At 36.2% G+C, this 13,656-nt stretch overlaps 1 protein-coding gene across 1 annotated transcript; it reads left to right on the top strand.

The window, feature by feature from the left end:
• The first annotated feature begins 414 nt into the window (after positions 1–414).
• LOC135154677 (uncharacterized) lies at positions 415–13,634 on the top strand. Its single transcript, XM_064101556.1, has 6 exons — positions 415–687; positions 2,443–2,484; positions 4,614–4,652; positions 5,392–5,430; positions 10,535–10,655; positions 11,762–13,634. The coding sequence occupies exons 1-6, from the start codon at positions 537–539 to the stop codon at positions 12,861–12,863; spliced, it is 1,494 nt and encodes a 497-aa protein (XP_063957626.1). The 5' UTR covers positions 415–536; the 3' UTR covers positions 12,864–13,634.
• Positions 13,635–13,656: the final 22 nt, after the last annotated feature.

Genomic DNA, 13,656 nt, shown 5'->3' with positions numbered 1-13,656 from the left:
TGGCCATATCTAGTTTCAGAATCGCTTAATTGGCCTTTGAACTTAAGTTTTAATTTTATTTCCTTCTTAGTGGTTACATTTTGACAGCATCATAGGGGCGTCATATGACATTTTTCAAATTTGGGGGATGAGGGGGCGGGGGGGGGGGGGGCTTTCAGGCTAGAAGTGAATGCTATATTGCTTATGTATTTTCATATACCCTTTATCTGTCCGATTCCTAAAAAAAAAGAAAAAAAAACCCGATAACAACACCAAGATAAGTTACACAAAGAAAGCAACACGATAAGATTCCGGTCGCCCCTTTTTTCGCCTCGGTAAAAAAAATATACTATTCAAGTATCAACGGACTTCTATAAGCCGATTTTAAACGGTGCTCTACAGTTTTGATTATCAAGTCATAATTCAAATCTTCGCGTGACAATTTTTAAGGATGGGAATATAATCGCTTTACTTTCATTTTCAGCAGTACGTGATTTCTTATCGTAGTGTGTACTTTCAGCATAAACGAGGAAGACAGAATAATCTTAAGCTGTTTGATGTCGTTGTACATATACAAAAGTTTAATGATGGATAGTTCTAAAATCTCTAACAAGACAGGCTCGTGTGTCAGGTGGCGGACTACAAGAATTTGTTTTGGAATCATCCTACAAATTGGAGTTTCTCAAATCTGCCTAGCAAATGCTCAAAGTAAGTACAGTATCCGCATGACACTGGATTCCACCTTGGCGACAAAATCAAATCAGAAGTTCAACCGATGCATTTTAATCCATATTATAACTATACGTTGCTCTTGAAATTAACCAATATAATTTGCTGAATAGTCATGTAAATTAAACACTTTAAACATGAAATGTTAAATCAACATGTGAAAGGCTGGAGAGGTGACAATCTTTTCCAAGATGATATCCAACCATGCATTAAGCTGAAACTAATATTTTAAGTGTTCGGTCGAACCATTTAAAGGTCAAGTCCACCCCAGGAAAATGTTGATTTGAATAAATAGAGAAAAATCAAACCAGTATATTGCTAAAAATTTCATCAAAATCGGATGTAAAATAAGAAAGTTATGACATTTTAAAGTTTCGCTTATTTTTCACAAAACCGTGATGTGCACAACTCAGTGACATGCAAATGAGTCAGTCGATGATGTCCATCACTCACCTTTTCTTTTGTTTTTTATTGTTTGAATTATACAATATTTCACTTTTCTCAGATTTAACAATAAGGACCAACTTGAATGAACCATAAAGTATTAAACAATGCTAATTCCACATGTTCAGGGAAGAATCATTGTTGTTTCACTTGACAATTTTGTAAGAAACCCTTATATCATTTCTTTTATATATTCTTCAAAAATTGAATCGCTTTCAAAAGCATAAACGGTGATGTAATAATAATAATAATGATAATAATAATAATAGCCAATTTTTTTTTAATTTTGTGTACTATTTATTAGTCCCGTAAATATGAATAATAAAATGATGATCTTCCTCAGTAGTGTTACTGATAAAGATAATATTGAAAACAATAATATATCAATGCAGTGAAACTGTTACCAACAGGTTTCATAATGTCACATTTCAAGATAATGTAGAAATGCCTTATTATGTATTTCCATTTACCTGCTCTAGTCTACTCTCCTTCTGGACACCAACGGCCCAAGATGTTCCATTCCATTCAGTGGTTTTTCCCTTTTTTTTCCGATAATGAAATTATAAATTTTATATTTTTTCCATTTTTTCAATTATTATTATTATAATCATTATTGTTGTAATTATTATTATTGAAATTATCATTATTGATATTATTTTTATTGTTATCATCATCATTATTATCATTATAATTATTATTAATAGCAGTATTATTATTACTATATCATTGTTATTATTATTTTATTTTCTTTGATTTTTTCATATTTATTTACATATTCATTTATTTATTTATTTATTTATTTATTCATTTATTAACTAATTTATTTATTTAAATATTCATTTATTTATTTATTTACTATTTTTATTTATCATCGTAATCATTATTGTTATTATTTTTTTATATTTAGTAATTCATTATTATTATTTTTTTTTGGGGGGGCGTTTCATGCAATGACTTGTCGGGTGTTGCACAGCTACCCACCTGTGTATGACAGCCAATTGATTTCAAGATGGCGTGTTAAATGACAAATGTTAATGAAAACACTTCCAGTGGTTTTTACGGGGGAGAGGTATTGGCATGACTGTTAGCAGTGACCTTTTTTTTTTCTTTCCTCAATATTTTTCCGTAACAACCATACACATATTTTTTAATCCAACGAAAAGACAAGAAAGTGAAACGGAACTACAGTTAATCTAGATTACCACATGTACCCCCAACCTACCGCTAATAAAAATTAAATAAATTCAAATCCAAGGCTCTCGTTTTTCTATTTACCGGCTTCACTTCTAGCTACAACAAACTCAACTACGGATATCACAAGCAATCTTCCATGTAAGTACTGTAGTACTTATTTTCTGGTAATGTTTTTGATTTGCATTTTTAATGAAAATTTGATGAGTGGACTTTTATATAAGCATAGAGAGAGGGGGAGAGAGGGAGAGAAAGAGGGGGGGGGGGGAGAGAGGGGGGGGGGGGGTAGGGGAGAGAGAAAGAGTAGGGGCGAGGGGAGAGCGGAAAAGAAAGAAAGGGGAAAAAATATTGTATCGTAGAGTTACAAACGGAGGCGTGAAATAAATGACATGCAATTAATTTTAATACTGAAATGCTGTTTGTTTTGTGAGCTATCTGTTTTCTCCACAGCGAATTCATCCACCAGAACATAAACAAGGTAAAATGAAAAGATAACTGAAAATGAATATGATGAAATTACACAACATAAATCAAAATCTGAAAACATAAGCAAAAACATGAAGTTTGTTAACGTTAAGGCCTGAAAACTTAATATTTTAAGCACTCTTGTATTCATGAATAGGATTCATGGGTTGATATATTTTTTAACAATTAATGAGAGCGCAAATCGCGAGCCGAAATTTTTGAAAGAATGCACACTGTTATGAAAGGGGGATTTGAAGTAGTTTGTTATAGAATTAATATAGAGGTATGCATAACTCACCAATCAAAATGCGAGCGCGCAGCGCTAGCTGATAGGCCTTTGTTTTTGATAATCACACCTAAAAAGGGACATTTTGAGAATCTTATGGAATACACAAATACAATAGGTAGGCCTACTTGGGAAATCAAACAATGCGAGCGCACAGCGCAAGCATGAAAATGTTGATATTCACACCATAAAACGGACATTTTACAGAACACAAAAATCAATTTGTAAATCAAATTTGTAAATCAAACAAAATAATAAAAGCTCGATGTCCGATCTGAAACATGTTTTGTATATCAGGGGCCGCGGAAGCGGGGGGGGGGGGGGCTACATATTAGTCTATTGAGGAAGATTTGTATCTCATCGAGCAGGCAATGCGAGTGTGAAGCGAGCGGAAATTCAATATAGTGATATGAAATACTTTTTGAAAATTATTTTCCAAGTCTTCCCCTGACCTTATTTTTATTCACTCGTCTCCCTCCTCTTAATTTTCTTCTTCTTTTTTCTCCTTTCTTTTCCCTTCTTTTTCCTTTTTCTTTCTTTCCCCTTTTTTTTCATGTTTTTTGCTCTGCCAATAGGGGGGGGGGGGCGGGCGACTCGGGCCCCCTGGATCCGCCGAGTATGGTCTACACCATGCATTTCCTTATCAATACTTGATATAAGGACAAATCTAGAATTTTAGTATACTGAAATGCTGTTTATTTTGTGTGCTGTTCGTTTTTTTTTCACAGCGACAACGGATATATCCATGGCCCCGTCAACTTCAAGTACAAGTTGATCATGTTTTAATATGGCTATTTTCTTTCTTTCTTTCTTTATTTCTTTATTTATCTATTTATTTATTTATCTATTTATTTATTTATTTATGTTTTATATGACCTAAGCTGATAGGCATTTGTTTTTGACAATCACACCTGAAAGGGATATTTTGAGAATCTTATGGAATACACAAAGACAATAGGTAGGTCTACTTGGCAAATCAAATAATGAGAGCGCACAGTGCAAGCATGAAAATGTTGAATTTCACACCATAAAACTGGCATTTTACAGAACACTTAAAAAATATCAATTTGTAAATCAAACAAAATAATGAAAGCTCGATGTCCGAGCTGAAATATGTTTTGTAAATTGGCTTCAAAACTTGATGTTTTAAGCTACATATCAGTCTATTGAGGAAGATTTGTATCTCATCGAACGTGCAATGAGAGCGCGAAGCGTGAGCGAAAATTCAATACAGTGATATGAAATACTTTTGAAATATTATTTTCCAAGTCTTCCCCTGACCTTATTTTCATTCACTCGTCTCCCTCCTCTTAATTTTCTTCTTCTTTTTCTCCTTTCTTTTCCCTTCTTTTTCCTTTTTCCTTTTTCTTTCTTTCCCCTTTTTTTCATGTTTTTTGCTCTGCCGAGTATGGTCTACACCATGCATTTCCTTATCAATACTTGATATAAGGACAAATCTAGAATTTTAGTATACTGAAATGCTGTTTATTTTGTGTGCTATTCGTTTTTTTTTTCACAGCTATAACGGATATATCCATGGCCCCGTCAACAAGTACAAGTAGGTCATGTTTTAGTATGGCTATTTTCTTTCTTTCTGTATTTCTTTCTTTATTTATCTATTTATTTATTCATTTATGTTTTATTTGACCTAAGTATTTTTAATGTTTCTTAAGGGGCCCACTATATTTCTATATAAATATATATATACATATCTTTGTATTTCGTATTTATATATTTCATTTGTAACTGTGTTTCACTGTAATTGTCTACATTAAGTGTCTGTTTGTTTATTTGTAAAATATGATCCAATGTGTGTGGATATTGATCAATAAATTTTGATACTTGAAACTTGTTTTATTTAACATTATCGATAAAAACAGTGGAGGGTAATTCGGTTCAGTTAAAAAATCTGCTCTACAACGATGCTCTCCAGGAATAAAAGAACTTAAACAGGTTAAATTAATAGCAGAACATAAACATGGGAAATTGAAAAAATAACAGAAAATGAATATGATGAATTAACACAACATAAATCAAAATCTGAAAATACATAAACCATAATTAAGTGCGTTTGACGTGGTATACCCCCTCCCTCCCAAACTGGGCCAGGTTCACTGGTGGTCATTCCTCCTCTTCCTCTATTGATCATTAGGCCATACATAAAAGATGAGGAGGGGGGGGGGGGGGGTCATGGAGTCTACACCATGCATTTCCTAATCAATTAATATTAGGACATACCTAGAATTTTAGTATACTGAAATGCTGTTTATTTTGTGTGCTGTTCGTTTTCTCCACAGACACAACATATTCATCCACCTCGTCAAATACAACTACAAGTAGGTCACGTTTAACATGTTTAGTATTGCTATTACGTTATACATTTTGTTCATCGGTTATTTGCACTGGCGGTCATTCCTCCTCTTCCCCTAAATTGGTCATTATGCTATGAAAAAAGATGAGGGGAGGGGGTTCATGGAGTCTCTATAGCACGCATTTCCGTATCATTTCGTCAGTTGCCGACCATATGCGTATTATGTTGAAAGTAAAGTGTGTAAGAGGTTATGATTAACTGAACTGTTCTACCGATAGAAAATTTAATTCAATTCAACATCAGGTCAGTTTTAACGAAAAATCATATTTTAAGCGTAACGCAGAAAATTTTCCTAAATCTAGGTGTAGAATAAAAAGTCATATTCACCATTTTTCTTTTATTTCACACATCAGTTAAAACATGTACAAATCATGATTCGATGGCACCGCGCACTAAGTTTTTCTGTTCTTTTATTTCATTATCATGAGTGTCCAATTATCTTAATTTTTGTGGACTTGATATGAAGAAGTTCTTTACCGATTCAATTCCCATTTCGTACATTCAATGTGCAGCCAATCCAAGGGCTATTAAAAAAACCCCGGAAATAGTCCATAGTTTAATCTAATAAATAACAAATGTAAATAATAGCTTCAAGAAATGAATATTTATTCATTTACTACATCCGGGTAGAGTACAGCACAAATTGGATAATTTATTGCTGAAGGAGATAACATATCCACAAAAAAAACCGGAGTGATCATTCAACAGTGCTCTCAGAAAAAGGAAGTATGACCTCCTGAATATAGAATCTTCAAAATTGTTTTACCAAGTAGACACGGACGGCGCAAGGGGAGGAGGATATTTGAATTATTAGAAAAAAGGGGATAAATGATAATAAAGGGAAGATAGAAGAAAAAAACCCATAAAAATTAGATGTATTGGACGTATAATTCTATAACCCCTACAATTGTTAAATCAATAAAAAGAAAAACATTATGTCGCCCCTGCACAAGCACTTTGTCATGTTTATACTATACTTTTAATAATTATTTAATATCCCAAATGGTTCCTTGCAGAACCTACGACGGTTCTTGAATCAGTACCGTTTCTGATGTTTTGAAGGAAGTGTTCCGAAATGAGACAGTGTCAGACAAAAAAAGTGTTAAACAAACTATAAAAAAATCACTCCAAATTTATTCCGATGGACCGATTCCCCTTTCATTATAAGCCGAATCAGTGGTGTGACTACGGGGGGGGGGGGGGGGGGAGAAAAGGAGGGAGAAAGGAAGAGAAACGTAGTGGGAAAGAAGAAATTATTGTACATTATAATATATTAATATATTATATTATATCATATTATATCATATTATATTATATAATATTGTATTGTACTATATAATATTATATCATACTATATAATATTATATTATACTTTATAATATTATATTATACTATGTAATATTATATTATATATATTATGTTATATTACATAAGAAATATTTTTTTCATAACTTTATGAAACATTATTGGCTCTGTGCCTACTAGTATGCGTTCATCGTTCCTGGTGCTCGCATGGTGTGTTTAATGAGATATAATTATAACCCTGTTGTACTAAAACATCTCGTTTTCAAGTCAACATATACCAAATATATTTCCGCACACTTCGTGTTGTTGTTTTTATGTAGTGACATTTGCTTCTTTTTAATGACTACTTAAGGCAATTGCCCCCTTTTAAGGTCTGAATATAAAACATTTCCAGTCCGTGCTTACGTTCGCATTAGTGGATTGGTGAGATATGTCTGCTCTTCATGAATTCCTAAAATCAGTCCTTAAAATGTCCCTTTTTCTGATCTGAATATCAAAAATTGTTTAGCTCGCGCTTCGCTTCATTTGGATATTGAAATACGTATGGTCTTAGTGAATTCCTACAAACAAGCCATAGAATGCCCCTTTTCAGGTCTGAATTTCCTAAATTTTCAGCTTGCGCTTCGCGCTCGCAACATTTGATTCGTGAGATGCATATGATAATCATCATCATCATCATCATCTAGTACAGGAAGAAGGCGGTGGCCTGTAATTCCCGGTCACTCCATCTATGGTTTTAGTCTGGTGAGTTTATTACTGTACGCATGCTGAGGAGTGGGAGTCATGGTAGATCAAAGCGATGATCCCACCAATGTTTATCTACATGCCTTTTAAATGATTCTGTTGTTGGCAAGACGACTATACTTTCCGGGAGGCTATTCCAATCATCTATCACTCTTCTGCTAAAAGACTTGCTGCGAATGTCCAGTCTACAGTGCTCTTTCTGAAGCTTCAGGCAGTGTCCCCTTGTTGATCTGCCTACTGATTTTGTGAAGAAGTGATCTAGAGGGAGATTGATAAGTCCATGCATTAGCTGGTGCACGAAGATCATGTCTCCTCTTCTCCTCCTGTACAGCAGGGAGTACAAGTTCAATTCTTTGAGTCTGTCTTGATATGGGACGTTCTTCAGCTCTCTGACCAGCTTGGTTGCCCTTCTTTGGACCCTTTCGATCCTCCTTGCATCTTCTTTGAATCTGCTATGCCAGAGGATACTCCCATATTCAAGGTGGGGTCTTATTAGGGTTTTGAAGAGCAGAGGCAGAGTTGTCCTTGTGAGTTGAGTGAATGTCCTTTTCATTATGGCGAGGAGTTGGTATCCTTTGCTAACTGCTGATGACACATGTCTGGTGAAATTTCAGCTGACAGTCCACTATTACACCGAGATCCTTTTCGGCTTCCATTACTTGCAAGTCTTTCCCATGCATATGGTAGCTTTTTCCAAGGTTTCTCCTGCCGATGTGCAACACTTTACATTTGTCATCATTGAAGGGTAATTGCCATCTCTCAGACCACTCAATAAGGTTATTCAGGTCGTCTTGAAGACCACTCGTCTGTGAAGGTGTATTTCCAGTACTATAGAGTTTCGTGTCATCAGCAAATAATACCACTCTGCTATTTATTACGTCAGATGGGAGGTCATTTATGTAGATCAAGAAGAGGACTGGTCCGAGGACACTTCCTTGCGGAATTCCGCTTGTAACAGGTGACCAGTCGGATGATTCTCCATTAACAAAGACTCTTTGTACTCTTCCGATCAAAAATGCTCTAATCCAGTTCAGGAGTTTACCTTCTATACCATGTGCCTTTAGCTTGAGTAAGAGCCTTTGATGGGGAACGCTATCGAATGCCTTCCGAAAATCAAGGTATAGGACATCGATTGTTTCACCTTCATCTAATAACCTTGACCATTCCTCAAGAACATAAAGAAGTTGAGTGGCACACGTCCTTCCTGGGGTAAATCCATGCTGAATCTGTGTGAGTAGGTCATTTCTTAGCAAGTGTGTAACTATAACATCTCGAAGAATTTTCTCCATCAACTTTCCTGCAACGGACGTAAGGCTAACAGGCCTATAATTTGAGGCTTGGGTTCTACTCCCTTTCTTATGGATTGGTACTACAGTTCCCTGCTTCCAGTCCGATGGGAGTTTACCTTCCTGCATAGACTTGTTACAGATTAATGTCAATGGTTTAGCAATGGACTCAGCTAGCTCATTTAATACTTTAGGATGCAACCCATCTGGTCCTGGTGACCTATTTGTATTCAAGTTTTTTAACTTTTTGCTGACATCTATCTCTTGTACTTTTACTTCACTTAGCGTGGTTAGGTCACTTCGCAAAGGAACTTGTATATCCGGTATACTGTCCATGTCCTCTCTAGTGAATACTTCGGAGAAATAATCGTTAAGAACACTTGCTATTTCACTATCTGATTCAGTAAGTTGTCCATTGCCCTTCATGAGGCTTGTAATACGACCTTTACTCTTTACCTTGCTGTTAGCATAACGCCAAAAAGCTTTGGGATTATGGCCAATGTTTTCAACTAGGTCGAGTTCAAAGTTGTTACTTGCTGCTCTTGTTTCTTTCCTTAATTGGTTCCTCACTCGTTTATACTGTCTGTAGTCGATTTCTCTCTCGTCTCTAGTCCTGTTCACATCTGAATATCGTTTCCAGTAACGCGTCTTCTTCTTAGACAACTTAAGTATAGCTTTTGATACATAAATATTTCGTCTCTTATCCGTGTTACACTTGCGTACTGGTACATAATTTTCCACACCTTCTTTTATATTGTGAAACAATGAGGTCCAAGCTTGTTCACAAGTTTTGCCAGTAAAATCCTTATCCCAGTCAATTTGATCCTTATCCCAGTCAATAATCATGATAATGAATACAAACAGATGTTTAGATGTAATTCTAACAAAACCAGCAAGCGCTTGGCACTCGCATTAGACTTTGGTGAGATGATATACTCTCAATGGATTCCTAAAAAAATATTCCTTAAAATGCCCGTTTGGGGTCAATATATACAAAAAATGTAAGCTCGCGCTTCGCGCTCCCATTGTTTGATTAGCAAGATAGGTACGTATCATGATTACAAAAATTTGCTTATAATGTCCCTTTTTAGATCTGAATATAAAACAAATTTCAGCTCGCGCTTCGCACTCGTATTATTTGATCAGTGAGATACATGTCCGTCTAATGGCACAGTCCTTAAAATGCCTTTATTAGGTCAGTATACCTGGCAATTGAGCGCGCTTCGCGCATACACTAAGTAACTCATTTTTTTTTGCCGTTGCCTCCCATGTCGTGAACCACGGAGTCTAATAATTATGTCAAATAACTCCTTAAAAGAGAATATTTCCCGTCTATTGACCTTGCTCAGATTGTATTCGATTAAAAAATGTAACCACCGTATAAAAATGATTGCTTTTTATTTAGCGACTTTCAATTTTGAGTAAATTCCTTGTAAATTTTTGAAATCATTTGCGTTTATTTTTCAAGTGAAACCGTGGTTGAAAGTAAATCATTATTGAGGGAAATATTTATGAAACTAAACCATTCATATTTAACCCACAGCCGTGATGCCAAATGAATATCGGAACCCGATTTGTTACTATAGCATATTAAGAAAACTATCCAATATTTTGAATGGCATGGCTTTCCTCTTCACAGAATGTTCATTTCTCTCTCAGTTCATCATATTCACGACTCTTTACAAGATGGATGATACGTGAATAAAATGAGAATTGTATGTCTTTACTCTTTAGCGACTACAAGATCGATGCCATATTACGAGGTACTGGCGATAGCATCTGTGATGTCATCAGTATTCGGCATAACCATCATGATTACAATCTGCATATGGATATTCCAGTATGTACGCTCAAGGTATGGTTTTAAGTGGTATTCTCGGCAGAAAAATGATTTTAATAGCGTAAGCTTCACCGAGCAAAACGCTGAAATTTTCGTCAAAATCTGACAATAGATACTTTATTGCATTTTGAACTTTAGCAATATTTTATGAATATTCATTCGCTGGGCTGATGACGTCATATCCCCACTTTTCTTTTTCTTGTATTATCATTACATGAAATTAAAAGTGTTTCATATTTTCATGTGCGTATATAACAATATGACTTCGCTGTAACAAAATAAGTTGCAGCAATTATTATTCACGCGTAATAAACCAGAAGTCGATCCAATTGTTTTCATCCTTGAAGAACACATTTTTAGAATAAACTATGATTTCATATAACGAAATACAAAAGAATAAGTGGTGATATGACATCATCAGCGCGTTATTCCTCGTTTGATTTTGATGAAATATGCAGTGTTTTGTTTATCTGAATTTACTTTATCTTTTCATATTCCAATTTTTAGCTCGGTTTGTTAAACTAACCGTTATGATGTTAGTGAAAATAATTATCTATCATTATAACTTCGATTGTTATGAACGGTGGAAACTAATTTCACATGCACTGGGAGCAGATTTAGAGAAATTTGCACTTACAGGTACTTTGCATTTTCAGGAAACAGAACATCTTTAAGATGGCAAGTTTTCAGCTCTTAGAACAGGGAGAACCTATAAAACTTTGCAACCCTATTCTGAAAATGAAAACAGGCACCTTTAAATGAGCTACTAATCCTAGTGCGAAAGATGTGCAATGTTAACCTACTTTTCCCCTCAGTTTGAGGTAATCTTGAACCCCTTTTAACCCCTCTCTTGAAGCAATATCCTTTTTACGGTAGAAACAGTTTGACCGCACGATAAAATGTTTCTGGCAAAAATGGCCATACTCTAGTAAAGTCCGCAACCGTTGCTACAGGCCTATCTACATATAAGCCATCGACGATTCCCTTTAAGGCCTGGTCACAGCGCCAGTACCGCTGGAGCGTTCATGGAGCGGTGAAAAAATAACATTGGTATCATAGTGGCAGCCGATTAGTAAGAATCATTTACGTTTTTTTTTGGTCATTTTCTACCTATGCTTTAGGAACAGAGATTACAATGTGTCTTGGTCACCGCCGCCCATCAACGTTCATCTTCACGGATTGGAGACCCATGCTCTGACTAGGACACCTAGTCACTACAGATCGCATCGAACAATGTCAGAATGTGATCAATGTCAGCCTTCTGCAGAAGACAAGTCCTTGAAGAGTGGCGTCCATATGTACAATGTCATCGATAACCGAGAGGGGGGCTTGACAAATGGCGACACCTCAGGGATTTCCACAGTAGATGGCAAGAGATCGGAGGACAATAGATCGACTGAGATTTCTGGAAAGATGTCCGACCCATTCCCTATGATCCCGAACCCTTTGTACAGGACAACATCCTGTGTGATGGAGAAACGGGGTCCAATGCCATTGCCATCGGATGTAGATGGCAGTACAGGTAAAGGTGGGAGGAAGGAGAGTAGGTTGCATCGTTCAGTTCATGGAGCTGGCATATCCGAATTGTCAGAGGCAAATTCCAGACGGTCACGTGATCGGAAACCCCGCGGTTCGTCTGATCAACAACCGGACTCGTCCATTCAGTCGGTCCGATCAAAGTCATGTGATCCTCTCCGATACATTGACCATCCTCCGAATAAAGAATGGTGTCACCTTGATAGCCTTGATGACCTTGATAATCTAGGACGGGGCACAACGCTATCAGATGATGTCTTTGGTGCGCCCGATTACTCCTTGCTCGACAATCAATCGGCTCGATCAAGGTCTCACAGCCTTTTCCATCTACCTCAGAACCCGAGTCGTCAGTGTCCGGCGTCTTCGGTTCCTCGTCGCAGAGGTAATTCCGGGACATCCCGAACCCAATTAGGACTTGGTGATGTAACACCTGCGTCAGAGCGGTACGAGATGATCGTCAATCCGTTGGTCAAACCGCCACCTTGCATTCTAGGTGATGAACTTGAGATAACACGTGTCTCTGAAACAGGGAAAGCAGACGGATACCTAAAGCCCAGCAGCCAGGATGAAACTAAGCTCTTCCAGCATGTCGTTGTTGATGATGAGGGTTACCAAACCTTCACGGATGCCGGTGGTACACAGAGTCAGGAATCTCCAGAAATCAGAGAATACACCGATTTGAAATGACCCATTCGTGGAAAAAAATGACATTCTATTTGGACAATAAATTCGATGCACAACCTTTAAATAAATAAAAAACCTACTAAGTACATCTACAAAAAATATAAAAATATAGTTTTGTCCGTTTCTATTGCATTTTTTAAATTCCGTCACACTAAAATATTAAGCACTAGAACATGCAAAGTTATTGGAATGCGATATAAAGTAGCAATTTTGTTAACTCTCCAGACATTCTTTGTAAAGTTGTGTTGAAGGGAGTAGGCGGCAGATTACATTCATAAAAAAAAACATAATTATTCTTTACTTCATAAATTCAAGTCAAGAAATGAGACTTCCTCCGGTCCGGAGGTAATGGTATAAACCCACATTGATACTTTGAATTCTCTTTTATGGAATGGTCCGATATTACGCCATTACCATTCGAGTAACCTCTCTTCACTTCATCATGCTATACTACTCAAACCATCGCTACTCAAGCCATATTCAGTTCATCTCATCTGGTTTGCAGTCCTTTTCAGGACTTCACTCACTTTCAAGAAAAGAATACTTCTAATTTCCTCTTTTCATCGTTTCTCGTCTCTCCATTTCAATTTTTCTGCCTGTATTTCCTTCCCTTCTTAATGGTGAACCGTAAACCTTCTCCACGTTATAAACTCCACCATACAAACTTACACAGATCATCTGAAACTTCCTCCTTTGGTTAACAAAGTAAATATATTCATCTCTGAAAATTTTTCAACCACTTTCCACAAACCTAAAACATAATCACATCCTAGCAAAAAAAAAAATCGGCCATGCA

Source organism: Lytechinus pictus, chromosome 1 (genome assembly GCF_037042905.1).
Source record: "Lytechinus pictus isolate F3 Inbred chromosome 1, Lp3.0, whole genome shotgun sequence".
NCBI lineage: Eukaryota > Metazoa > Echinodermata > Echinoidea > Temnopleuroida > Toxopneustidae > Lytechinus > Lytechinus pictus.
This window is presented reverse-complemented; position numbering and strand designations above follow the sequence as displayed.